General features: G+C 40.5%; 1 protein-coding gene across 5 annotated transcripts in view; it reads left to right on the top strand.

Annotated features, from left to right (window-relative positions):
- Positions 1-26,771, top strand: part of HOMER1 (homer scaffold protein 1) — a 75,746-nt gene that overhangs the window by 33,222 nt on the left and 15,753 nt on the right. For all 5 annotated transcript variants that reach the window (XM_083404217.1, XM_083404218.1, XM_083404216.1 and 2 more), the window contains 4 exons: positions 2,866-2,997; positions 5,870-5,962; positions 12,027-12,169; positions 25,218-25,374. In XM_083404217.1, coding sequence (XP_083260343.1) covers positions 2,896-2,997; positions 5,870-5,962; positions 12,027-12,169; positions 25,218-25,374 — 495 coding nt within the window. In that variant the 5' untranslated portion in view covers positions 2,866-2,895. The remainder of the gene's footprint in view (positions 1-2,865; positions 2,998-5,869; positions 5,963-12,026; positions 12,170-25,217; positions 25,375-26,771) is intronic.

Below are 26,771 nucleotides of genomic sequence, written 5' to 3'. Positions count from 1 at the left end.
CAGACATCAGAATAAACATGCAGTGTTTCATGTAAGGATTCAGTTTGCACAATTATCTAGCACCACCAACTGGATGATTTAAATGTAGAAAGCTAAAATATCCCTTCATTTTTTGACAACTATATGGTACCAACTTCTCATCTGGATGAAAGGCAGCTGCCGTCAATGCAAAAAATATGAACCTTTGACGTAGGCATTTTAATTAGGATTTCATTGGCTTCAGTGTCATTTGTATCTTTTGAAAACCTATTCCTTGGAATGAGGCACAATTTACAGTTACTGAGGTTTGAATGAGTATTTCTTTCTCCAGTTTTGCTGAGTGGCAGATTTCAAGCTGCTGTGGTAAGTCTCGATTTCTAATCCCAGGGAAGATGACCTTTGGATTCAGGAACTGATCTGACTACAGGTGTCAAACTTCCCATGGCCCTGATCTAAATTCAGAGCTAATTATTGCTTTAAAATGAATCTTCTCCGGTTTCTGAGCTGTAGTTTACTAGAACAAAGTGCATAGATAGCATATTTTTTGAAAAACCTGAAAAACACAGAATAGAGTTTATGACACATACTTGCTAATTAGGTTTCGTTAACCTAGACTTCTGAAATAAATTAAATGTGGAGTATTATTGCTATCTTGTTCTTGACTTTTGCTCAACGGTTTCATCCAAAGAGTCACATACAAGAGCACATTACAGAACTACATGTGATGCATAAGATCTGTGGATCGAATCACTCAACATTTCAAAGCCACTGTAGGAGAGCTCAGAGTTGAAGATGTGGGACTATTTTAACTCTATCCTGATCTTACTACCCAAAGCTGCTATTAGCCCAGCAGAGGGGGAAGGTGCTGCAACTTTTTCTTCCTTTGGGGCTAGTGGCTGCTTTGTGATGAGACAGTTAAGCGACCCTCACTCAGTTCCACAAGCTTTGATCAAATTTGGAGTTTTCCTGTGGTTGCTTTAAATTGTAAGGAAAACTGTGTTTTGGAAAACTGAATTACAGATTTTCTGTGGAATGTACAGTTTCACCCCTCTATACAGTGGTACCTCAGGTTACATACGCTTCAGGTTACAGACTCTGCGAACCCAAGAAATATTACCTCAGGTTAAGAACTTTGCTTCAGGATGAGAACAGAAATTGTGTAGTGGCGGTGCAGCGGCAGCAGGAGGCCCCATTAGCTAAAGTGGTGAGCTTCAGGTTAAGAACAGTTTCAGGTTAAGAACGGACATCCGGAATGAATTAAGTACTTAACCTGAGGTACCACTGTATAGCTATTTTTAAAACTAATGCAGCATGTTTCAAAGCCCCTCTTAACAATGCCTTTTTGGTGCATACCAGCAGAAGAAAGAAACCTTCCAATACAAACTCCTCCTTTTCTACACACAGTTGCACATGGTGCTTTGATGTTACAGCAATTGCTGAAAGGAAGCACAACATTCCTGATTGCCTGTTCAGTCTCTTAAAATAATGATAATCCCAGTAAGCTTTTTCAGGAAGGCTGCTAATAGCAAACCTCGCCATGTGAATTAAGCAATAACATGCTCTCTGAATCTTATCTGATGACTGTTTCTGCCACCTCAGCAGGTTTGTTTTTTTAAAGGCTATAATCTTGTGCCCAATTAACTGGGAGCAAGCCTTGTTGAATTTCATGGAAATTACTTCTGAGTAGACATGAACACGATTGTGCTGCACCAGATGTGTTGCTGCCAATCCTGTGCCAGCTTGCTAATTTTAAGGAGGTGCTATCTGCCAAGCCTGATGGGTTTGTAATTCTATGACTTCAATATCTCCAACATTTTTAGTGTAGTGATGCTGTCATACAACAGGCTAATAGAGAGTGACCTTCATCTGAATCTTTGTACTAAGACTCTTTCAAGAGGATGGGTCTCAACCTTCCATAAAAGCCTTAATCACGATTTTTAAGGGTGACACAATGGCTTACTCGTTAGTGCTCTTTCTAAAAGCTGTACTTGGAATTGATTGCAACCTTCATTGTAAATAAAAAGAGTGCACTTGATTGTGCCTTTCTAATTTTTTAACATTTTCCATTTTCTGGATTTCTGAGTGCCATCTGGATATAAACATTTACCTGCTTCAGAGGTACAGACTTTGATTTTTCCAAAGTCCCTGGCTTATTTAGGGACTTGTAAGGGAATAGAGTGATGTGTCCACTACAGATCTCGCTGCTTCCAAGTCTAACTAGCAATAACCTGGAGTAAGGCTAGAGACCTGTCAGCAAATAACTGTAAGGAGAAAAGGTTCCTAAGAGAATATTCCCAGGATAGCAAGTTCAGGGGAGTTTGGGTAGAAAAAAAGGTAGCTTGCTCTGCCTCTTTCAGTTGCTGCTGTTAGCCTATCTCTGAAAAAACTCCTCTGGGGAATGGTTGCATAGCTTTCCACCCCCCAACCTTTATCTCTGTTAATCCTATGGGGGGAAAGATTCCATCATTATTACACCCATTTTACAAAGGGGTGGGCAGGGCTGTGGCTGAAGGTGTCCCCGGTTTTTAATTAAATTTTAATTAAAGGCTAGGATAACAACAGAAAAAGCGCAGCAGGCAAGGCAAAAAAACCCGAGGGTGAGCACAGCTCTCTCCAGCTTTCCAAAAGTGGGTCTAGCATCATTCTCAAATTTTGAGTCTTCCATTCTGCCCTCCTTTTATCCTTACAATTACTCTGAGAGCAAGCAGGAACTGGAATCCATAGCTGGAGCTACACTGATCTGTTAATCACTAACAAAATTCCACCTTCTCCCTCTTCAGGTTGCTGTTCAACAGGCGAAGCTGACTCCTGGCACATGACATTAAGGGAAGCTTTATGAGTATATTACTTTGTTATTTCATAACTTCTTCTTTTCTTTTTTTGCAGGCAATAATAAACAGCACCATCACTCCCAACATGACATTCACTAAAACATCACAGAAGTTTGGTCAGTGGGCAGATAGCAGAGCAAATACTGTTTATGGCTTGGGATTTTCCTCTGAACACCATCTCTCAAAAGTAAGTAAAAGGCAAGGTAATATCTCAATATGGTCTTGAAGTGTTGTCTAGTGTGTGTCTGCAAAGATGCCTCCCTACCCCTGCCCTGGAGGAAGACTCATCAAGGAAACCATAAGTTGCCACTATATTCCTCCAATTCATAGCAGTAAAAGCAAAATAATTGCAGGTTTGGGAAGAATAATGCCATATTAATTCTCAAATTTATTATTTTGCTCTTTTAATACTTTACTAGTATTAAAAGAAATAATTTTTTTTTTAGCCTATAAAAGTTACTAAAACTACTAAAGCCATCAATCATGAATTTGTAGAACCCTGGATACCAAAACTAAGCCTGGGCTTCTTGTTAGGCAGAGTGAGGCAGCTGCCTTAGGTAGCAAGTGCTGGGTGGTGCAGGAAGTAGCAGCAAGACATTGGAGCTGCATGGGCCTGCCCTGAACCCCATAAATGAGCTTGCTGCCCTTGTGGGCAGTGGAAGATGCTTCACCCATCACTAGAGTCCAACCAAGATACAACTGCCGTTCTGCTTAGTTTCTGTACATGGAATGGGGTGAGTGCCATCATGTTGTTTGCCAAATGACCAAAACCCACTCAACATTCAAAGCCCTTAAACTTTGTTCAGGATTGGACTTGGCAGCACTTCTCCATGTGCATTACCTGTTTTGGGTTGAGAGTGCTCTCATCTAGTCTTACAGTTATATAACCTGATGGAGAAGGTGAACCTTATGTGTTGGGTTGGAGTCAGTACAAGTTACATTGGCCAAGTTGAATTGACCAAACCAGTGGCACTGAAGACCATAATTCATTCAGGTTTTGTTCTGATTTCTGCTTTGGTTGGCTTGCTTTCATTTTATGATGGTGAGGCATGAAGCAAAGACCCAAGCTGGAGAAGAGGCAATAGTGAGCTACATGGTCAGAGCACTGATATTGTCTTCCTCAGTTCTCCATATAATCTTGTTCAATGGGTTTATATTCACTTTTAAAGTGGTATGGGATCTCAAATGGAGGACACCCTCTTAAAACCGCACTTGACTATTCTAGTGAACATTTGGCAGGTCCCACAGTTCACACTCCCCCTTCCAGCTGAGAACCTACAGTGGCCATGGTAACAGAGCTGCCTTTGGTGCAAGAGAGATTTGGCAGTGGGCAATTAATAAGTCAGGGTTTAACCCCAATAGTGCTATAGTGTAGCTAGGAATACAGGGAGCTGCATTTATACTACATCATATTGTTTGCCATCTAGCTCAATATAGTCTGCTCTGACTGCCTGTGACTCTCCAGGGCCTCAAGCGTAGGTCTTTCTCATCTCCCGTTACCTGACCATTTCAACTAAAGATGCCAATGGAGTGTATCCAAGACCTTCTAGATGCAAAGCATGTTCCCTACTAAGCTATGAGCTATCCATAGAGCTATTCATTTCTGTGTGGGGAAAGTAGGTTTTTAAGAGTATCCTATATATGGAGCAGAGTATTTGTACAGATGTAGCCCAGGGAACATTGACTTCTTGCACATTCTTTTGCATGCAGCTGTTCTACAGAGAAGTATGTAGTGGGGAACATGTGGTTTTGTGCACGGTATCTGAAGAAAAAGGGGGGGAAAGGGGAAAAAGTGTGTCCTATGGGGCAAAAAATACGGTAGTTCTGTGGAATCAGACAGGTGCTTGAGTAGTGAAAATTAAACAAATGTAAAAGCAAGTGTAAGCCAGTTAGATTGGGAACAAAAATGGCTTCTTGGCAAATTACAAAAGGATTATTTTTCAAATATAGATGCCTGCACATCTATATCTTGGTGATAAAATGGTCAAGTAAACCAGAGGTTTATATGCAACAAAGAATTAAAGAAAATAAGGGAAAGCTTTCCTCTCAAATTTCTCCACTGGCCCTTGGGAATCTGTCCTCCTATATGCTCCCCAGCTCAGAGAGTGACTTACGTGTGAGAACCAATGACAATAATAATAATACTTATTTATTATTTATACCCCACCCATCTGGCTGGGTTTCCCCAGCCACTCTGCAGGTAGAGACATCAGCAAGTGTAACAGAGGAGCATATGCCAGACCCTGTACACTAGGAGAATTCTTCTCTGATTTACTATTCATAATGTCTGAATTCAAAGGTTCTCATCCACTGATAGAGAGAGCCTTTCTCCAGTGGAAGAGGGGAGCCTTTGGCTCCCATCTAAAGAACTGATGATTCATATCATCTGAAGTAAAATGCCATTTAAAATTGATTACTTACACAGGATTAGAAAAAACCCACAGAGCCACTTGCTGGGGGGTGGGGGGGGAGGCTAGCAAGCTGTATTCTGAAAATTAATGGTGACTAGTACTGTAGAAAAATATATTAGGATCAGAACAGCAACAGTTTCCTTATGAATCTCTAGGCAGGAATATTCAGCCATGGCCTTTCAGCAGTCCTTGCTTTACTTCAGTAGAAACCCAGCCAGTCAGTGGGTCAAAGAGCAAGAGCATTCAAGTATACCTAAAGGTCCTCTTCCCTGATACTGCAGGCTCTGACTGGTTAACTGTTATACCAAAAGTTTCGCCGCATAACTGACTTTTGGCTAGAGGCTAGATGACAGTTTTTGAAGGGTATGGGTTTGGACATTTTTGAGAGGTAGCAACCTGGCTTAGCAATCTGAATAGCTGTTCCACATTGCATTTTGTAGATAGAGTGACAAACAGAAGACAGATTCTTTGTGACCACCACCACTAGAACATGATATTTCAAAAACGGTCTCTTCGGATTCTCTATAAACCCCTGTTTATTATTGGAGAGCAAATGTTTTTCTCTAGCCCGCTTTATTATATAGAATATGTTCTGCTTAGCAAAGCTATGCTATATACAGTGTATAATTATGTAATCTTTGCCTTTAGTTTGCAGAAAAATTTCAGGAATTTAAAGAAGCTGCACGGCTAGCTAAGGAAAAATCCCAAGAAAAGATGGAATTAACAAGTACACCCTCCCAGGTGCGTTTGTTCTGCTCTCTGTTCAGATTGGATTCTGAATGCTACTAACTTCTTTGCAGATGGACTTCATTAATCCATTTTACTTTGCAGTTTGGGAAAGACAGGTGCTTAGTTGCATGCAAACTGTTTCACAGTCCTGTACCTGGTTTGACAATAGTTATGTTGAATAATGCTCTGTAATAAATTCTGTGGGGTTTCTGTGGGAGTGTGTATGCAGCCCAAGTAGCAGTAATTTATATAGTCTTAAGGTTGGGATAGCACAAACACTGGGTGAGAGGCAGAGTGGGCTTGCATACAGCCCTTCAGTATTGCAAGTTCAGCCCATTTTTGGCTCTGGCTTCACTCATCATAGAAGACATGTGCATGCACTGTTTTTTCCCCATGGGTCAATCAGTGACCCTTTGTAAGAAGATGATTTCATGCCCCTGTTAACCTAATCGCAAATACCTAAGCTTGGGTTTTAACTTTTATGCTGCACCAAATGAGACCTGCAACAAAATGCTGCTATGCATCATTGCCTCTAGCAGGAGTACTCCTATTCAGGATTCAGATAGCGACTTTCCTGGAATACAGTACTGTAAGAAACTGTAGGGACCAGGGGAGGACCGCAGGATTACCGGTATTTCCTAGACTGACAATTGGCTGTAGTGTGCAGTTGCATTCTTATCTCCAATCTAGGGCAACTGAGGAGCTAGGGAGGGGGCAGAGAGGATTTTGGGCAGTGAGGATAATAGAGGAGCGTAAATCTAAGCAAAGAGGACGCAGGTGGCACTGTGGGTTAAACCACAGAACCTAGGATTTGCCAATCAGAAGGTCGGCGGTTTGAATCCCCGCAATGGGGTGAGCTCCTGTTGCTCAGTCCCTGCTCCTGCCAACCTAGCAGTTCAAAAGCACATCAAAGTGCAAGTAGATAAATAGGTACCGCTCCAGCGGGAAGGTAAACGGCGTTTCCGTGCGCTGCTCTGGTTTGCCAGAAGCGGCTTAGTCATGCTGGCCACATGACCCGGAAGCTGTATGCTGGCTCCCTCGGCCAATAAAGCGAGATGAGCGCCGCAACCCAAGAGTCAGTCACGACTGGACCTAATGGTCAGGGGTCCTTTTAAATCTAAGCAAAGTGGGTGGATGGGGATGCTGAGGAAAGGTGTGCTGTGGAAGATGGAAAAAGAAAAGGCGACTTAGGGGCTCCTGGCCTCAAATTGTTACTTCTTGCCCTCAATAGCTATTTCTTTCCCCAAAAAGCTTGCCAGGGTTAGAGGGCAGGGAATCCTGGGAGAAGTATGGTGGCACAGGGACGCCTGCAAGGAAGACTGGGGACTTAATCCTATCTGCCTAGGCTGTGCATGGCTGCCAAGCAGGCAAGCAAAAGCAAGGAAGTACTAAAGATACTATGTCCTTGCTTTGTCTCACACAACAGCTAGTGGCTGCTTCTCAATTTGCTTTTGAGCATATTTCTCCAAAAACGACTGCTTTCAATTGAACTCTGTCTCAGTTTTTCCAGTCCATGTTAGTGGCAGTTATTGATGGAATGTAGCCCCCTGTGTGGTGGTGTTTACTTCCCTCAGTTAGTACCTGCCTACCTTCCTGAGTTCCAGAAACCTGGGGTCCATTTTGGGGCATGCACACGTGCATTCATTTACCTGTGCACATGGCCATAAAAAGAGAGAGAGAGAGAGATACAAACTTTCCAATATACCAGACTTTCCCAAAACAGACTTGAACAAAACTGTGGATTAAAAAATAATTTTTAAAATGTGTGTGCTGCACCAGTGGAAGTAGAGGGTGTGGTGATAGATGGGAAAACACTACCACAGAAGTTAAAAAAACAAACCACCTACACAATATGCTTCAGTGTGTCTAAAGCTGAGTAACATGTGGTGTTATCTTTGATTTTTTTTTTACCACATTATCCATGGATGGAGAAAAACTGAATTAAATGGGGGGAACATGTGGGCTGCCACTTGGATGAGGACAACTCTGTGTGGGATGACATGAAAAACATGCACACATGGCATGCATCAATTTACACTGTGGTGTGTATGTATCTGGGGTACAATATGTTCAGTGTAAGATATTAGATACCAATGACAAAACTGCACAGGTTGGATTTTTCCTACTGAGCACATGTTTCTACTCAAACTGTTACAGCAAAATATTTCTATTTCACAAGTTCATGAATGATAATGGAAATCAAATGATAAATGCTCCCATCTACCCTACAACAGTACACCCTAGATATTCCATAGGATAGCTGCTTCTACCTTACATTACAGACAATTCCACCTAGGACATGTTTTGTGTCTTGGGGGCCTAACATCCTTGGGCATTTTGGCCTCAGTACAATATGCAGAAACCCTTATATCCTCCTGTGTGTATTCTGGAGTCTGTCTGCCCCTGCCCAAAATAAGATTCTAGCAGGGCGTCCTAGCAGGTAACATTTAGGAAAGACAATTGCCAAGACACTTATACAGTATATGCATACTTTTCCTGGCTGAGGTGAGATCCCTTGAAGCTATAGCTGTAGTTTGGTGTTACGTACTAGCTCAAGAACATAGAGTAGAAACGCAAAGCTTACCCTCAACAATGAGAAAAAATTAATGTTTATGTGTGGTGTGAAATATATGTTACTGCTCTGTGGAAGCTTCCATCAGATAAAAAATTCAATATGAAAATTCTTCAGTTAGAAAGAAGTTGTTATAAATATGGAGGAAAACCAGGATCAGTGTTGTATGTGGATTATATCTCCTCTCACTCTTTTCCTTATGTAGTAATTGACTTGCAAGTATCAACAAGGCTTTCATGAGTGGCATTTGGTATTTATATTTTAATCTGAATTTATTTATTTCTTATTTACTGGTGCATTAATTTAAATAGCTGCTAGAAATGGTCAGTTGTTGTTTTTTATTTGTCATTGCAACTCCGTACCTTTATTACCTATAAGTCTTCTGGTACTGCAGCTTTAAGAATAGTTGTTGAAAAGCTTCGAGGAAAGCTTTTAAGTATACCCAGTGAATATTATAATAACATTGCCCCTGTTAGTATTCTTATCTTCCTTGTAACCACCTCAGGTGTTCAATCTGCTCTGAAATACAAAATAAAGCCTTTTAGAAATCAGGCAACTTTCTGTTAAAATGCAGAATTTCATGTTGCTTTGTCTGGAGTTTCTTGAAAATAAGAAACTGCTATTTGGTTTTACTTAGAGAACACTTCAGTTATAGTTACAAAAGAAATATTGAAAATGTGAACCTAGTGCATGCCTTAAATACTTTTTAAAAATACTAATAGCAATATGTTCTGATACTTAAATGATTGCATAGCAGTAATCATTTGCCCCTCCCCACCCCGCTCCTATAATTGGAATGTAGAAACTGGTCACCCTTTTGTCACAGAGTAAAGGTAAAGGTACCCCTGACCGTAAGGTCCAGTTGCAAACGACTCGGGGTTGCGGTGCTCATCTCGCTTTATTGGCTGAGGGAGCCGGCGTGCAGCTTCCAGGTCACTTGGCCAGCATGACTAAGCCGCTTCTGGCACAACCAGAACAGCACACAGAAACGCCATTTACCTTCCTGCCAGAGTGGTACCTATTTATCTACTTGCACTTTGACATGCTTTCGAACTGCTAGGTGGACAGGAGCAGGGACCAAGCAACGGGAGCTCACCGCATCACGGGGATTCGAACCACTGACCTTCCGATCAGCAAGCCCAAGGTTCAGTGGTTTAGACCACAGCACCACCTGCATGTCACAGAGTAGCATGGTCCAAAGGGTTAGGTTCATGCAATATCCAGGACACTGTGTAAACCTCCCTGACCAGTCAGCATGAATCACATTGCTTTAAATGGCAGTGAGTGTCTTTGAGTTTTTCCTCATACAAGACCCAGGACTCATATATTTATTCCTGTGAATGGATGATAACGTAATAGGGAAAATAAGAAAGTTGGCAGTATGCAGTTTGAACTGAATTGTTTCCTAGGGCTGCCATATATCCGGATTATTCTAGACATTACTGGGATTTCAAAGGCAGAATTGATGTTTGGGGGGGATTTCTGAAAGGTGGTGCTTTTTTGTATTTTTTGTTTTTTAAAAAAGCTCAACAACTTTTGGGGTGCCCTGGTTTTTACTTTTTGAAATATGGCAACCTTACTGTTTCCTAATTCATGAGTTTTTTTCTGTTTACATGTACGGTAACTGGTGAAGACTGTTTTAGGTAATTAATGTTAAATACCAACATGAAGAAGAATCACTATCGCATGATCACCTTTGCTGACAGTTGCACTATTAATTCTGTTCTTCCAATCCCTAACTAAATTTCAGTTACTAACAGAAACACTGTGTTATTTTTTACAAAAAGTAAACCGAAAGTGACTTACAATATAATACAAAAATTAAAACCAATACAACAAAACCCTTAAAACATTCATATATATAAAATACGGTCTAATACATCCCATCCACTGAAGGAGGCCACAATATTTAAAACTCTCCAGGTTGAAGGCAAAAAGCCTGGCTGAAAATTAACGTTTCTGCTTAGTGCCTAAAAGTCGCTAGTCATGGCACCAGACATGTCTCCCTGAGAAGAGCATTCCATAAGCAGGGAGCCACCACTGAAAAGTCCCGTCCTCATGTTGCCACCTTCTGTACTTCCCCTATTCCACAGAGAAGGGCCTTAGGTAATGAATGCAGGGTCTGGGTTGGTTCATGTAGGGGTAGGTGGTCCTTGAAGTATTACGGTCTTGAGCCCCATAAAGCTTTATAGGTCTAAAGCTTAGAACTGGGTCTGGAATTTAATTGAAAATGTACCAGAATTGGCGTTATATACTCAAACCATTTTGCATCAGCCAACAATTTGGTTGCTGAGTTCTGTATCAACCATAGTTTCTGAACTGTCTTTAAAGGCAGCCCCACATATAATGCATTGCAGTAAACTATTAATTCATGAGGTGTTGTAAGTTCCCTGACTATCATATGGATAGGGATGTAGGTGGGTGTGGAAGAAGAGAGGGGAGGGATTTCCATTTGATTCAGACCTAGCCTTAGGTGATAAGGCATCTTTAAATATGCTGCAACCAGATGGTAAAGAATTTTCCAGCTAATGTGATTTTTATTAATATGTGACAAGAAGTATTTGATCTATCTTGGTTTTTAAAAAATTCCTATGACAACCTGACTTACAGAATTTGAGTCATTTATGCAAACGTACAGGACAATTTTGTATTCATTTGCTCTGGATTTTAGTACACATGTTTTTAAGCTGTTGTGTAAAACTCCCATTTCATATTGGTACACAAAGGCTGATTTAAATGGATATCTGTTATATAACGAGGAACATCTTAAATACAGCAAATGTAATAACAACTGTGTTTGAGTTAGTGGGATATACAAACTACTATAGGTATCTTAGGTCTTTTGCATTTGTTAGTTTATTTCCATACAAAATGGAACTTAAATGTGGTGTATATGTCTTTAACTACTAGAAAAGTCAGAAAATGGGATCCAGAGTCCCCAAAGTGGAAACATTACCATATCCATAATATTTGTAGTACTACCATACTGCTCCCAAAATTGAAATTTGGAGCGCACATTATCCTAGACACCCTGCTTAACTAGAGAAAACTGAAAATTGTCCCTCCTGCCTTCAAAAGCAAGGGTCTGAAGTTTAACCCAAAATTGTTAAAGTACTCCAAATCAACCAGAAAGCTGTAATTTGGTATACATGTGGCCCAGGGCATACTGATTACTAGTAAAGATGGAAACATGGTCATATATATGATCTCTTATAGTGAGATGTGACACTTATTTTGTAACAGAAGCCAGTACTCTACCACATAAAACTAAATGGTCTTAATGGGCATTCTAGGCCAGTTCCCTATGGAAGTAAAGATCACCAATTAATTCATTTGTTTTTCTTTCAAATGATGGAGGGAAACGTTGCCATTCCCCCCCCCCCCCCAATATCTGCTAAGGGTGTAATAGGTGTAAAAGTCAACTCTAGTACTTGGATGTTTGTCTAATATTGGAAGTACATTTGTGCATAATTCAGTGTGTAACCATAATTTTCTTTTTTTAAGGAATCTGCAGGAGGTGATATTCAATCTCCTCTTACACCTGAGAGTATTAATGGAACAGATGATGAAAGAACAACCCCAGAAGTGACGCAAAACTCAGAACCAAGGGCTGAACCAACCCAGAATGCATTACCATTTGCGCATAGGTACAGATTTCATTCACACATCCTTATTAAGTAATACGCGTGCACTTTATTGTTAAGACGGCCTCTTTCTCCATTTGTTTAATTTAAAATTTTAAAAGACTTGATGCTTGCAGCGTGGATCTCTGTCCAAAGAGGCATTTGTGCAGAGGGTGCAGTGAAGGAGCCACACTATTACTAAGGGACTACTGTTCAGTATAAAAAGAAGCTTGTCTCTTCAGGAGGGAAACCACTGCAGCAAAAACAAGAAACTTCACAGGTTTTGCGCTCCTGTGTGCATAGCTCATTTATGTCTTACCCTTTCCTTAAAGTAAAGAAAAGGAAATGGAATAGAATGGCTGCTTTTGAGCTTCAACATGAGCTTCAATACAGATGCCTCTGAGACTTTAATACTTTGGACTAAATGCAGATTAGAAGAAGAAGAAGGGGGAGTAGAAGCTGCAACAAAATGTTGCAGTGTGGAGTGCTTCTGTCCAGGGTGCCAGTCAGCCATGTCAGAATTCTTAATTTCTTACCTCCTATCCCCTGTTTTCCTCTCTGCCCCCACCCCCACTCACCCGCTGTTGGTCAGCAATCCAGGCCTACTGAGCATGCTCATTCCTCACTGGGCTATTTTGGGGAAGTGGCTTTAAAAACTGCTTGTGCTTCTGCAGCCCTTTGGGCTCCTCCCAGCTGGCAGGTTCCTCCCTGTTGTGTTTGGATGGTGCTATTACGGTTACATAAGGATCCACACTAGGAGAATTGAGTTTGCTGTTAATATATAGGATGAGTGATCACACTATGCTGCAACCTTTAACTTTCTAGTGTACAAGAATATTTTATACTGCTTCAAGAATTATTGGTCTAGTGTGTGTATTTTGTGGGTAATGAGAATTACTTCAAATTCTTGAGCTACGTGGTATTATTCTCTTTTGCACTTAAAAATGACACTTAAGCAGGTCTTGAATGTCAAAGGAAATGCTAATATCCAAAACAAGTATGTTTTATGGGAAAATATGACATTATATAATACCTTCAGCCTGATGATTAAAACATTGATGAAATCAGAATTGTGATATTTCACATGAATAAGAGCAGGCAGGTGTTTGACATTTATTATATAGTGAACCATCTTTTCGCATCTAGAAGGGCTGAACTTTAACTTTTCTAATGTAATTTTTATATATTGCACTAAAGCACATTAAGTTGAAGCAGAGTGTTTGAATTATTTTGAGCTGCTGTAGTTTCCAATTCTTATCTAAAAACCTGTGGGCACAGAACTGTGCCCACCTTCTATTTTAGATAGTCCCAATCACTTGTGGGATGGGGAAAGAAGACCAAAATACAATCTCATCATCCCCATATCAAACAGCTGATTAATTTGAGATTGCTTACCAGTGATGAGAACTGTATGTGCAGATATGGGCTCTGGATATTAGGATCCAGATTATGGTTAAGGTGAAACCGTACCAAATTTGTCCAGACACATTTACTACTCTAGCCATCAAAAGATATGATCATGAGTTGAGCTAAATAACTTGAAAAGTATATGTTGAAGTGACTTTGGTAACCTATCTTGATTATTGCAAAATGACCAATTCCTATTTACATTGTGGTAAATTGTGTCTGAAGACAGGAGTGCCTGGCGTGCTCTGGTCCATGGGGTCATGAACAGTCGGACACGACTAAATGACTAAACAACAACAAATTGTGTCTGTTTTTAATAACAATTTAAAAACTGTCACTCAGACTAACAGCAGATATTATTATTTCCCTGAAAATAAGTAATTGTACTACAGTTTAAACTGTATCGTTAGTAGCAGAAGTCTAAATTTGATCTATGTACATTTCTACAATATGTATACATACTTTGAGAGAGAATCTTTTACAGTATCGTGCTATCGGGCTTCAAAATTTTGAATTGGTCTTCCAGTACTCAACCTTCTGCTGAAAGAAAAGAATATTTGTTGCCTGAATCTCATGTGAACAGTCTCATCTTAAGTTACTTACAGCTAGATTTCACCAGCAAGTTATGATTTAATATGCAGAGGTGATTGTCAACATACTGGTATATGTTGAAGTTCAGTGTAGATTTTTATAGACAACTGCTTTGTTATGGGCTCTTCTTGATGGAGAGAGTTTGTAGACTTTTAGAAACTCCTAGGATTTTTTTTTATCAGAAAGGTATGTTTCTTTGAAGATCAAAAAAATTGTGTTCACAAATACTTCGGTTTCTATTCTGTAAGTTAGGGGTGTGCGGGTGTATGCAGGTATGAGTGAATGAAAGGGTGGGAGAAGAATCTCAAATTGACTTCTGAAAATGGACTGTTGTGGTAATCGTGCTGATGGGAACATATAACTGAGTGGGAATTACATCCCCTGTTCTGTGGCTCTGAAATGCTGAAGATTTATACAGTGGTGCCCCGCAAGACGAATGCCTCGCAAGACGAAAGGGTTTTCCGTTTTCAGAGGTGCTTCGCAAGACGAATTTCCCTATGGGCTTGCTTCACAAGACGAAAATGTCTTGCGATTCTTGCGATTTTTTTCCACTCCCCAACCCCTTTTTCTAAAGCGCTAAGCTGCTAATAGCCTTTTAGCAGCTAATCCGCTAATCCCTTAAGCCTTTAATAGCCGTTAATAGCCCTTAAACTGCTAATAGCGCTAATCCGCTAATGGGCTTGCTTCACAAGACAAAAAAACCGCGGAACAGATTCTATTCGTCTTGCGAGGCACCACTGTGCTTACTGTTGTATCTGCTGCCCACTTTTTAAGAACAAAAAGGTGAAATTTTCAATAGAGCTCTTTCCCTGATATGAAAACTTTGGCAAAAAAAATGTATTAATTGGGTTTTTGGATATTTTTCAAAGGAGACCATGGGGGGGGCGGAATAGCCATCCTAGATGTTTTAAGTTTTTGCATGTGCATAATTTACTTATTATTGTGAAAGTGGGGGGGGGGGGTTGCTGGAAAGCTAGCCACATTTATAAATTTGAATCCAATTTTGGATGCTTCTAAAATCAACCTTTACATTATTAAATGTTCATTTTACAAGAAAACCAGAACATTGCTTGAAAACAAGTGGAATGTTGTTTAATAACCTTTAAAAACTGGAGATTAATAAGCAGGTTGGAGACAGCTTCTCAGATATTTCGGATGTCCTGTTAAAATTTCTTGTCCACACTGACTTGAAGATGTTCCTAAGTATCTTTTCAGTATCATAAACTGTGTCATATATCTTCTTATTGGAACATTTTAATATATAGTGTGTTTGGAAAATACATTGTAGGACTAACAGAAATAGATTTACAGTGATGTGATTGCTTGCCTACTTAAGTAATTGTTTTTTTCTGTTCAACGTTTTGGCAAAAAAAACCCCACAAACAAACCTGATTTATTGCCATAGTGAAGAGGTTCTTTCAGATCATGGATTTCATTTAATTTTTATTCTCTGTATAGCAAACCATTTGATAATGCTGCATGTATATCCATTACTGTAACAAATTTGTTAAGACCCTGTTTCTCTCCTATGGGTTATTATTAAAGAATGACTATAGAAATTTACCTTTTGAAGACTGGCTTGCATTTTTTAAATATGTATTACTTTTGTACTGAGGCATTTATAACTTTACTGTTTAGCAAAAAGTTTTTTTTTTTAAATTAAAGGCTTTACTATATTCCTTAAATATCTTAAATTTGAATCCAAACATCATCTTCAATTTGCACAACCTTCCTATGTGTGTAGTTTATCCTTGCTTTAAATCACATCAATAAATGCTAAAGATAAATTGGCTTTTTACCTGTCCTTCATCATAAGGTCCCAGGGTAGAAGATTATAACAATATAATGGCACTGCAAGCAAAAACGTAGCAACCCTAGCCCAGTATTAATTTTTCTATAGGTCCTTTCCTTCCTTGGTTCCTCTTTTATCCCAAGTTCTGTTCTTGCACCAATTACAGTTGCTTCAAACCCTTGTTTTGCTTACTACTCCTTCTTCTATTCTATCAGCTACTTTGGCTCATGCTCAGCATTCTTTGTTGTACCACACTCATTTCATTCTTTCCCAGCAATATACAGCTTAGACTATGGATGAGTCTTTTCTCTATACGAAGAGAGGCAGGTGTGCACATGAACAGTTTTAGCTCTGTGAAACTGCTCCTGCAATCCACCAACTCCTAGCTTCTCTCAAAGGACCTTGCATCTGTGTGTTCCATGGTTCCTATTCCCATTCTCAGTTCTTAGAGTGTTTGCAAATATGTTAAGGCGTCATCAGTTGATGCCAGAAGTTTCACCATCAACACAACCAAAATCCTTTTGTAACAGCAAACTAGTCCTTTTTAAATAGAAGTGTCATGCACTGCAGAAAAAAAGCACTCAAAACTCCACCTGGTCTGGTATCAGTGTTGTCATCCTTGTACATTCTGCCTTTTGTTCAAAAGTAAATTATTCAGGAAATTATCAGAATTTAAATTCTGAGCAATATTGTTTCCTTCCTTTGCTTCATGCCCATGAAGCAAAAGTACTTTTGTATAAATTATGGTCAACCCTTATTGGGATCTGGCCAGACATCCCAAGGGTAGCCCTCTTGCCTGAAGGGAAATGAGCAGTGCTAGTTTTCAGGAAAGATTTGTGCGGATTCATATGTTATGGGTCCTTTCTAGCAGCAAACAAACTAATTAAAAGCAATGGTGCCTAGTCACAAATGATAAGTAAAAATAATATAAAAGTCAGGGTAAAAATTGCTGGAGTATTTTATTTACAAATAAATACAAAAATTCAATGATAGAGTACATGCTTTTCATGCAGATGAACCCAAATTCAATCTGTGGCATCTCCAGGTATGGCTGGAAAAGGCTCTTGGCCTGAAACCCTGTAGTGAACCACATGGACCCCATGATCTGGCATTGTAGAAGGCAGGTTTCTATTATTAAACCAGTGATATATCTACACGTCAGCAGACAAAAAGCACACATTATTTTGGAACTCTACATTCAGGGGATAGAGTTTAAAAACAACAATAATAAACATGTTTAATAAACATGTTGCTGACCAACGTTCTTAAAAACCATAATGCAGTGTAAATATGTTTTAATTGAAAGTAACACAGGAAACATCTAATAACAGATAGTTAATGCATTTTAATACATAGTCTTCAATGGCTCAAATTTACAAAGTAGTGTCATATTTCATTTTCAGAGTTCTCCTCCAGTTCAGGCTTGCATATAGTTACGTAGCCTAACAGTAGAAGCCTGTGCATATTTCCTTGGAAGTAAGTCCCATTATGCTTAATGAGGTTTACTCCCGTGTAAATGTGTATAGGATTGCGATTTAAAGCAGGAGTTCTTCTCATTGAATTCACTATAATTTAAATCTTAAATGATTTTCATCATACGTTTATCTCAATCATCTCATGAATATAACAAGCGTTTATTTGGATCTTAAGAGAAATTAATTCAAGGAAGTTCGCAGAAGGAAGGTTTCCCTCCCCTTTTCATTTGCAGCAATCTGCACCCTTCCAAAAAAGCATTTTGTTTTTAATAAATGTTCTTTGTAGAACTGGCAATTCCCTCCTGAACAAAACTGGATGGATGGGGGGGGGGAGGGGAAGGGAGGAGTTGAGCAGCTGGAGGAAAGCAGAATTTCCCAAAATTGGGCTTGGAACTAAAACTATGTTAAGCAAGTTTACAGAAGGAAAGTTTTAATTTGCATCCCCACACACCCCTTTCTGCATTGTTCAGGAAAGTCCCTGACCCTCTTTGCCTGGAAGGTGGAGAGGGCACAGTTGGCTGCAAGGGGCGGGGAGGGGAAATTGCCCTTTCACGAACATCCTTGTTTGCTTACTTTATAATCCAGGTCTTTTGTAGAAGTAGAAGGATACCATGTCAATGCAGGGCCTTAATTGATCTTCAGCATAATTGAACAAAATATTTATTTATGCTTAGCGTAAAGATTTACACTGAGAGAGAAGTGCTCATAGCAGCGGATGTAAATGCTAAGCATGCACAGCAGGCAAATTTCTATCTACACCCCTCTCTATTCTGCTTCCATAGCAAACAGGAGTCATTATCAGAGCTCAGGGATATACCCTCTCAAGGCAAAACACACAAGGGTGTGAAGTAAGGTTGCTGAGGCATGTGGCTTGGAGAGAGAGGATACAACCTAGAGAGAGTCTCAAGAGCCAAAGGCAGTTTCCCAACCCTGATTTTAGAATAATTCAAGTTGAAGCGGCTTCATTTATGGCAAAAATAAAATATGCCAATAACAGCACTATGGGTTACACAAGACACTAATCGTGGTTTTCTCTTGAGTTCTGTATTTTTCCTTCACAAATATGGGAACTAGTTCCAGACCCTCTAAGTGTCCCTGTTTTCCAGAAGCCATTCCAGTTTTGATCTGGTTTGATCCCAGAATGTCCCACTTTTTCTTAAGATGTCCTTATTTTCATTGGAGAAATGTTGGAGGGTATGGAGTTCTTTACCCCTGCCCTGGAATGCATTTGTGTTTTTGTGGCAGTTAATACTACCTTTCATGAGGAAGTAACAGTAAACGAGAAGATGACTTCAACTTGCTTACTATGCAAACTGCTTTGAGAATATTTTGAAGGATAGTGGTGTATAAATATTTTAAATAAATAATTTTGTAAACAAATTTCAGTCTTGAAATTCTGTTATTAGCCAGTTGGGGGCGGGGCGGATTGTATAGATCTACCACACACACTAATTGCAAACTCCTCGTGCTCTAAGTAGCCAATGTCGCACTATCCACACAACAGCAAGTTACCACCAAAGCTGACAGAACTTTTTAAAAAGAAAAAATGGAGGCAAACAGCCCAGTGATGACTAAGCATGCTCAGTGGGCAGTGAATGCTATTTAACTGTGAGGAAATGAAACAGAAAATGGGGTGGGGGGTGGAATGGTTGGAACCCTGAACTGCGCACTACAGAATTTTGTTGCAGGTCCCTTGCAATAAAACTAATGGTAATCCAACATCGCAAGTATACTGTCCTATTTCTTCCTTCCATCCATAATGGAAGGAGAGGAGCCTTAGTGCAGGGGCTATTCCTACACTGAAAAGAATTGGATGGCATGTGTACTTCACCGTTTGGAGAAGAAGTAAAATGACAGACTTCCAGGAAATTGTGAAGGGAAGGGAGTGATCTTGCTGGTTATTACCATTGGGGGGGGGGAATGCCAAAGGGCCACATAACTTTAACACACACATGACAAATACTGTAAGAGAGTGCAAATTATCTGAGAGAACCTTTGCAGAAGCTCACATAATATTGCTGGCTGCCAAGGAGAGAAGTTATGACCTTTTGCCTCCACCAGTATTGGAGGCATTATCGAACAGGTGTGACTCTCGTGCAGTTGCATTCATTATGGTGCTAATGATAGCACTTGACATCTCGGCGTCCAGGAAAGGCATAATTATTTATACTCCAAAATCCCTATACCAGATGCCAGATGAAATGTGGCTCTCTCTTCACACACATTTAAAATATATTTTTCTCAATCTACTTTGAGATGGAAAAATTCAGTAATAGCCCTATCAAAATATTTTTAAATGAAAACCTAAACATTTTAAGATGGCAGCGGTGTATGTATATAAAGTGTGTATTAATTAAATAAAAATAAGTAAAACAGCAGCATAGATTTATTTTAAATAAATGAAAATACTTAATACTTAAAAAAATAGCCCAGTCATTCTTCACAAACAGCATTTAAGAAGCAGTGGCCCAAAATAAGTTTTGAAATCCACTTAAAAGTTTGTGCCCATCTTAGTGGGGAGGAAACTTCATAACTTGGGTACCATCACAGCAAAGGCCCTATCTCTTGGCAGCTGAATCAAGCCTAGATGCATGGCCTCTGAAGCACATTTTTGTACCCAAGCAGGCTTGTATGAGTGTAGGCTGACCTTCAGGCTACTTGATCACAAACTCTTTAGGACTTTAAAATGTGCCAGTAACCAGTACAACTGGTACAGGACCACTGTCACATGGGACCAGAAAACATCTGGCAGGGGGGCTGTCTTCTGCATCAGTTGAGGTATCGGAACCATCATCAATGGTAGCTCCTCTCAGAGTGTCTTACAGTAGTCCAGCCTAGATGTGACTGGTGCATGAGCAATCAAGGCAAGATCTGACCTCTCTCTAAATGGGATGCAGCTGGCATGATTCAGATTCTACTCTTGGTCACATAGATGCAGCTGGCATCAAATTTCAATCATTCCATGATGTAGAATAGTACAAAGGTAGCTCATTTGGGAATCCTAGGTTTACAAGAGCCAAGAGAAGATTTCAAAAACCCTGCATTGCATGCCAAAAGACAGATAATAACTCAAGGTGCTGCAACTAATTGTCACATAAGGGATTATTTAACTAGCAACTATAGAGCACTTTTTATAATTTTAAGAAAGTGTCCAACAGCTTTTATTGTGGTGAATATATTTTTCTGCCTTGAGCATAGAGAGAAGCAGTAAGTAGGGTAATCCAGTTCTTAAGCAGAGTGGCAATGAAAAAGGAAATTTGTACATTTTTGATACCATTTAAAGGTAAAGGTACCCCTGCCCATACGGGCCAGTCTTGACAGACTCTAGGGTTGTGCGCCCATCTCACTCAAGAGGCCGGGGACCAGCGCTGTCTGGAGACACTTCCGGGTCACGTGGCCAGCGTGACATCGCTGCTCTGGTGAGCCAGAGCCACACACGGAAACGCCGTTTACCTTCCCGCTAGTGAGCGGTCCCTATTTATCTACTTGCACCCGGGAGTGCTTTCGAACTGCTAGGTTGGCAGGCGCTGGGACCGAACAACGGGAGCGCACCCCGCCGCGGGGATTCGAACCGCCGACCTTTCGATCGGCAAGCCCTAGGCACTGAGGCTTTTACCCACAGTGCCACCCGCGTCCCTTTTGATACCATTTATGTTATATTTATTTGCTGCTTTTTACAGCAAAGTGTCTTAAACTGACCAACGGGGGGGGGGGGGGGATAACAAGAAACATTAAAACCAAATGTCAGAACAGCAGTAATACAAGTACTCATTCATATATAAAATATCCTACCTATCCCCTTAAAAGATGAGCACAAAAGAGGCCACAGGTATAGCTAGTTACCCATCGAATTAAGGGCCAAAATTTGGCTGACATCTAAAAGTAGACCATAATGGTGCCAGCTGTGCTTCCTTGGGGGAAAGCTTTCCAGGACGAAGCCACCACTGAAAAAGCCTGTTCTTGTGTTGCCACCTTCTGCATCCCTGTGGGCGAGAAACACAGAGAAGGGTCTCATATGATGAACACGGTGTTTGGGTTGGTTCATGTAGGGAGAGGCGTCCCTGAGGTATTGGGGTCCTGAACCACATATTGCTTAATAGGTCAAAACTAGCACTTTGTTATGGACACTTACTGGTAGCCAGTACAGTTGTGTCAGGATACGTGTTACGTACTCAGTCCACCTGGCTGTTGAATTCTGTACCAACCGAGAGCGGTTTCAAAGGCAGCCCCATGTATATAGTACATTGCCGTAATGTTTACTGGAGTTTACCAGAATGTAGACAACAGAAGTCAGTTTATCTCTGTCCAGATAGCCATCTGGACTTAGCTGCATAGAATACAATCTGCTCCACCAAGGCCAGTTGTGCATCAAGCAACAGTAATGGATCCAGAAGTAGCCCCAGGCTATACACCTGCTCCTTCAGAGGGACTGTGACCCAATCCAGAGCAGCCATGGATTTGAGGGAAACACCCACTAACAGCACCTCAGCCTTATTCAATTAAGTTTCAGTTTATTGGGTCTTATCCAGTCCATTACTGAGGCAAGACACCAGTCTAGCAGATTCACTGCCACGACTACATAGAATCGTAGAACTGTAAAGTTGGAAGGGATTCCAAGGCTCATCTAGTCCAACCCCCTGAAATGCAGGAATCATAACTAAAGAGTCGGTGTGGTGTAGTGGTTAAGAGTGGTAATCTTGTAATCTGGTGAACCGGATTTGCATCTCCGCTGCTCCACATGCAGCTGCTGGGTGACCTTGGGCTAGTCACACGTCTTTGAAGTCTCTCAGCTCCACTCACCTCACAGAGCGTTTGTTGTGGGGGAGGAAGGGAAAGGAGAATGTTAGCCACTTTGAGACTCGTTCAGGTAGTGATAAAGTGGGATATCAAATCCAAACTCTTCGTCTTCTAAAGAACCCCTGACCAATGGCCATCCAACATCTGCTTAAAAACCTTCAATGAAGGGGAGTCCACCAGCTTCTGAGGGAGTCCATTCTGCTGTTGCATAGCTATTACTGTCAAAAAGTTATTTTTAACATTTGGTTGGAATCTCCTTTCTTGTAATTTGATTCCATTGGTTTGGGTCCTTCCCACCAGGGCAGTAGAAAAGAAGCCTGCTCCATTTCCCATGTGACAGACCTTTAGATATTTGAAGATGGCTATCATATCACTTCTCAGTCTCCCCTTCTCCGGGCTAAACATACCCAACTCCTTCGACTGTTGCTCAAAAGACTTGGTTTCCAGACCCTTCATTTTGGTTTCCACCCTCTGCACACTCTTCGGCTTGTCAATATCCTTATATTGTGGTGCCCAGAATTGGACACCAGGTGGGGTCTGACGAAGGTAGAATAAAGCAGTACTATTACTTCCCTTAATCTGGACACAATACTTCTGCAGCTGTGATAGAGCAATGTATCACCAGCACATTACTGAAAATGTACTCCAGAGCTCTGGGTGAGCCCATTCAGTATAGGAAAACCTAAACCTGCAAACCTGCAGCACTGAGCACTGTAAGGGCTGAACAACACCCCTCCCCCATCACCAGCCTCTGAAGATAACCACCCTGAATTGGAACCTGAAAAGCGGCACTGCCTACCCTCAATTTGGATAGTCACAAATACTGTGGTCAATGGTATAGAAAGCCACTGAGAGATCAAGGAACAGTAACAGAGACACAGGCCGCCTGTTTCTCCTAACAAAGGTCTTTGTGACCAAGGTGGTTTCCATGCCCAAGCTGGGCCCAAACCCTGATTGAAATAGGTCTGAAAAGTTAGTCTTACACAAGAGAGCCTGGATCTGACCTGCAGCCATGCACTCAAGAACGTTGCTCAAGAAACAAACATTGGCAACTGGTCACTAATTGTTTAGATTTTATGGATCCAGGAGAGGTTTCTATTGAGTGGTCTTACCATCACCTCCTTTTGGCAAGCAAGGACCACCTCTTCTTGCATGGCCAAGCAAGCTGCTGCCTCCTTGTTAGATTTTACCAGCCTTGAAGAGCAAGAGTAAGAACAGAAATGGTCACCTGTGCTGATGCCAGCACCTTGTCCACATCCTCGTGCTTTACTAACAAACTCTGTATGGCTCTTGAGAATCACATGCTAAAATAGTGGAGTCAAGGTCTCAGCTGATTCAAGTGATTTTTATCTTCAAATTGCTCTGCAAACAAATCACAGCAAGCCACCACTGGTTTTAGCTCAGCTAGATTATCATTAGGATTTATTAAATTTGTATACTGCCCTTCATGTCAAGATCCCAGGGCAGTTCACAACAGATAAATACAAAATGAGAATACAAAATACTTTACATACTAAATAAACAAAAGGAAAAACAAACCAATAACCCACAAACACATTGCAAACAAAGTAAGCTTTATATCACCTTCATTGCCACTGAGTAAACTTGATAATGAGCACTCACTAGTTTTCTGTTGCATTCGCCTGAAGATTTTCTCCACTTGCATTCAAGTCGTCTTCCAGCTTGTTTCATTGCCCAAGGCTCTGGCGTATACCAAAGAAGCCAACAGGGTTCTATCAAGTGGCAGAGGGAACTCGGGGGATTGTGTCAGTGGCCCAGATCATCCATGTTTTCTACAGGCAACCAGGGCCAGTCATATCAGCTGGAAAATCCTCCATAGGGTCTGGGAACTAATTGAATCCTTCAGCCTCCAAGGACATTCCCCTGCCTCTGTGGAGGGAGAAAGCTGCTGAAAACCTAGAATGCAACAGGAAGTGATCTGATCTTGACAACGGACTGGATCACTCTCCGATCACCCTATTTCTGCTCAGTTGATGAAATCAGATGTATAGGCTATGGCCTGCTACATGTGTGAGGCCAATGGCCTGTTGAGACAGTGCCATGGTTGTCATGGCAGCCATGAAGTCCTGAGCTGTCCCAGATTTAATGGCCTCAACATGGATGCCAAAGTCCCCCAGAACCAACAGTCTGCGTCACCTGAACACCATATCTATGGTTTTAATTTTTTTATTGTTTTAATGACTTTTACTTATAATTTATTGTTTTATTATGTTGGTTAACTGCTTCAAGGGTTTTTTTTTTTTTTTACAATCAAATGGTATATAAATTTTATGACAGATGTAATGGCAAACTGTGGTTAGTTTACAAATGAAAGCAAATGTTTCTATCTTCCTTGAGGTTGAGCAGGGGAAGGGAGAGTACATGGGCCTTGGGCTTGTCCAAGTTATTTTCCATATTGCTAATCTTTGGCTTTCAAACTCTCTCTTTGCATATTGTAAGATGGTTAACTAATATCATGCAACTAATTTTTTTACTAATTCCTGACCTGTTATTGGAGAAGGTAACAATAGGTGTTTTCATTGTTTACTTTTTATCTTCTATGATTAGGTAATATCTAGTATGGAAATTCAAAAAAATCATTCACATATTCACAGTCAGATATTTGTCTTCCAAAACATACAAAGCTACCTTATATTGAGTCAAATAATTGGGCCATCTGCCCCACTAATGTGGCAGTGGCTCTCAGCCATCTTAGGGAGAGGTCTTTCCCAGCCTTGATGTCCTTTTAAGTGGCGAACCAGAGTTTGAACCTAGAATCTTCAGCGTGCAAAATATGTGCTTATCTACTAAGCTTCCTCCCACCCGAATCCCTAGGCAATGTGTTTTTGCATCATGCTTTACTTTGAAAAAAATAATAATCATAGAACTTGGGAGGGACCACAAGACTTGCTGGCTTCTAAAGACAATTGTATAGGCCGAGCCAGAGAACAAAAATAATCCAGTGATGCTGTGGTCTCCACTATTGTGACAACTGTTTTTTTGTCCATAGTTCAGCAATCGGCAAGCACTGGGAGGCAGAACTTGCAACACTCAAGGGTAACAATGCCAAGCTTACAGCAGCTCTGCTCGAGTCCACTGCCAACGTGAAACAATGGAAACAACAGCTTGCTGCATATCAAGAGGAAGCAGAACGTCTACACAAGCGGGTAAGTTTAAAGCTTTTGACTACATATTGTTAGTGGATCTGCATGTTATGAACTAAGAAAAAGATGCAGTAAAAATCTTCTGGTCATCTGACAATAGCATTCATGCAAGCTGAGCTTTATTTTCTCTTCTGATGAAATATATTATAAAGTTTTCATGTAATAAATTATCCCATAGTAATAAATTATATATTATTGTATTATATAGTTTGAGTGTCATCTAACAAATCATATAAATATGTATTACTAAGTGATGTCTATAGCGCTGGGTCAGACATATAAGATTAATCTAGTGTACTTGGACTTGCCTGTATGTGGAGTCACTTTAAACCATAGCTAAGCATTATTTTGGTTTAAAGGTGAATGTGCAGTGTAGTGGTGCATGGGGCTAAAATTGTGGGCAACTTTGCTTCTCTTCTTCTCATGCTGCTGCTTCACTGCTGGAAGCTAAACCATGGTTTGGTTTAGCATTAGGTCTCCACCTGGGCTCATGGTTTTTCTTTCTCCAAACAAACCATGAGCTGCAACCTACTGTAGGTTTGATTTTGTGAGCTTGTGCCCATTAAGACAACTGAAACCAGTGCAAAATAGCTGGAAAATAAATTCTTTATTCATGGAGAAGTGCAGGGGCAAACTATCTCAGTCCAGATATATGGCAGGCACAGTGTCGTTTTGTCTGTGTATATTTATGTGCCTTGTGAAATGGTAGCAAGCACAATTTTTTTCACTTTATATACTGCATTGATTCATATTCAACCGAGCACTAATTCGATAAACTCATAGTGTAGACAACTGTGGATATTCAAAATGATCTGCTCTCTTTTTCATCTCTTGTTGTTTCATTTATCCTCTAGTTTGTACATTCCTCCCACTCTAAACTATATTCTCTCTTTAGATCTGTTAATAAGATAAACTAAGGCAAGTGCATGAATTAAGATTCTGTAAGGGTGAAGGCATATGTAACATTTTTAGAAGAGCATTTGCCCAGAAAGCACATTCACCGCATTCAGTTCAAACATACCTTGTTGACCTCTGGAGGGAAATAGCTCTGCAAGGATCAAGTAGAAGCCTGCAATGTACTCTTCTGCCCAGCTGTTCCTCTTGGTGTCATCCAGAAGCAAATACTCCTAGAGAAGTTTTGTGCTTTTGAATTTTTTTCCCGTCTTCAATTTATGAGTTGACAAGTGAGCAGATTAAAATAAAATTAAAAAGTGGATAGCCATCTGAAGTATGGGAGGGAAGGTCAAGATTGTTAGCTGAGCTCATGCATGATTTGTTGGTATGTGTGTCTATCATTTCAGCTGTAGAGCTGGAAGGAAGCCAGTCTTGCATTGCTGTTAGAAACACCCTTGGTACTGTTTTGTTACATCAAGTTTTATTAAATGTGTTGGAATTTTGGG

This window comes from Podarcis tiliguerta, assembly GCF_965153285.1.
Source record: "Podarcis tiliguerta genome assembly, chromosome: 11".
Lineage (NCBI taxonomy): Eukaryota > Metazoa > Chordata > Lepidosauria > Squamata > Lacertidae > Podarcis > Podarcis tiliguerta.
This window is presented reverse-complemented; position numbering and strand designations above follow the sequence as displayed.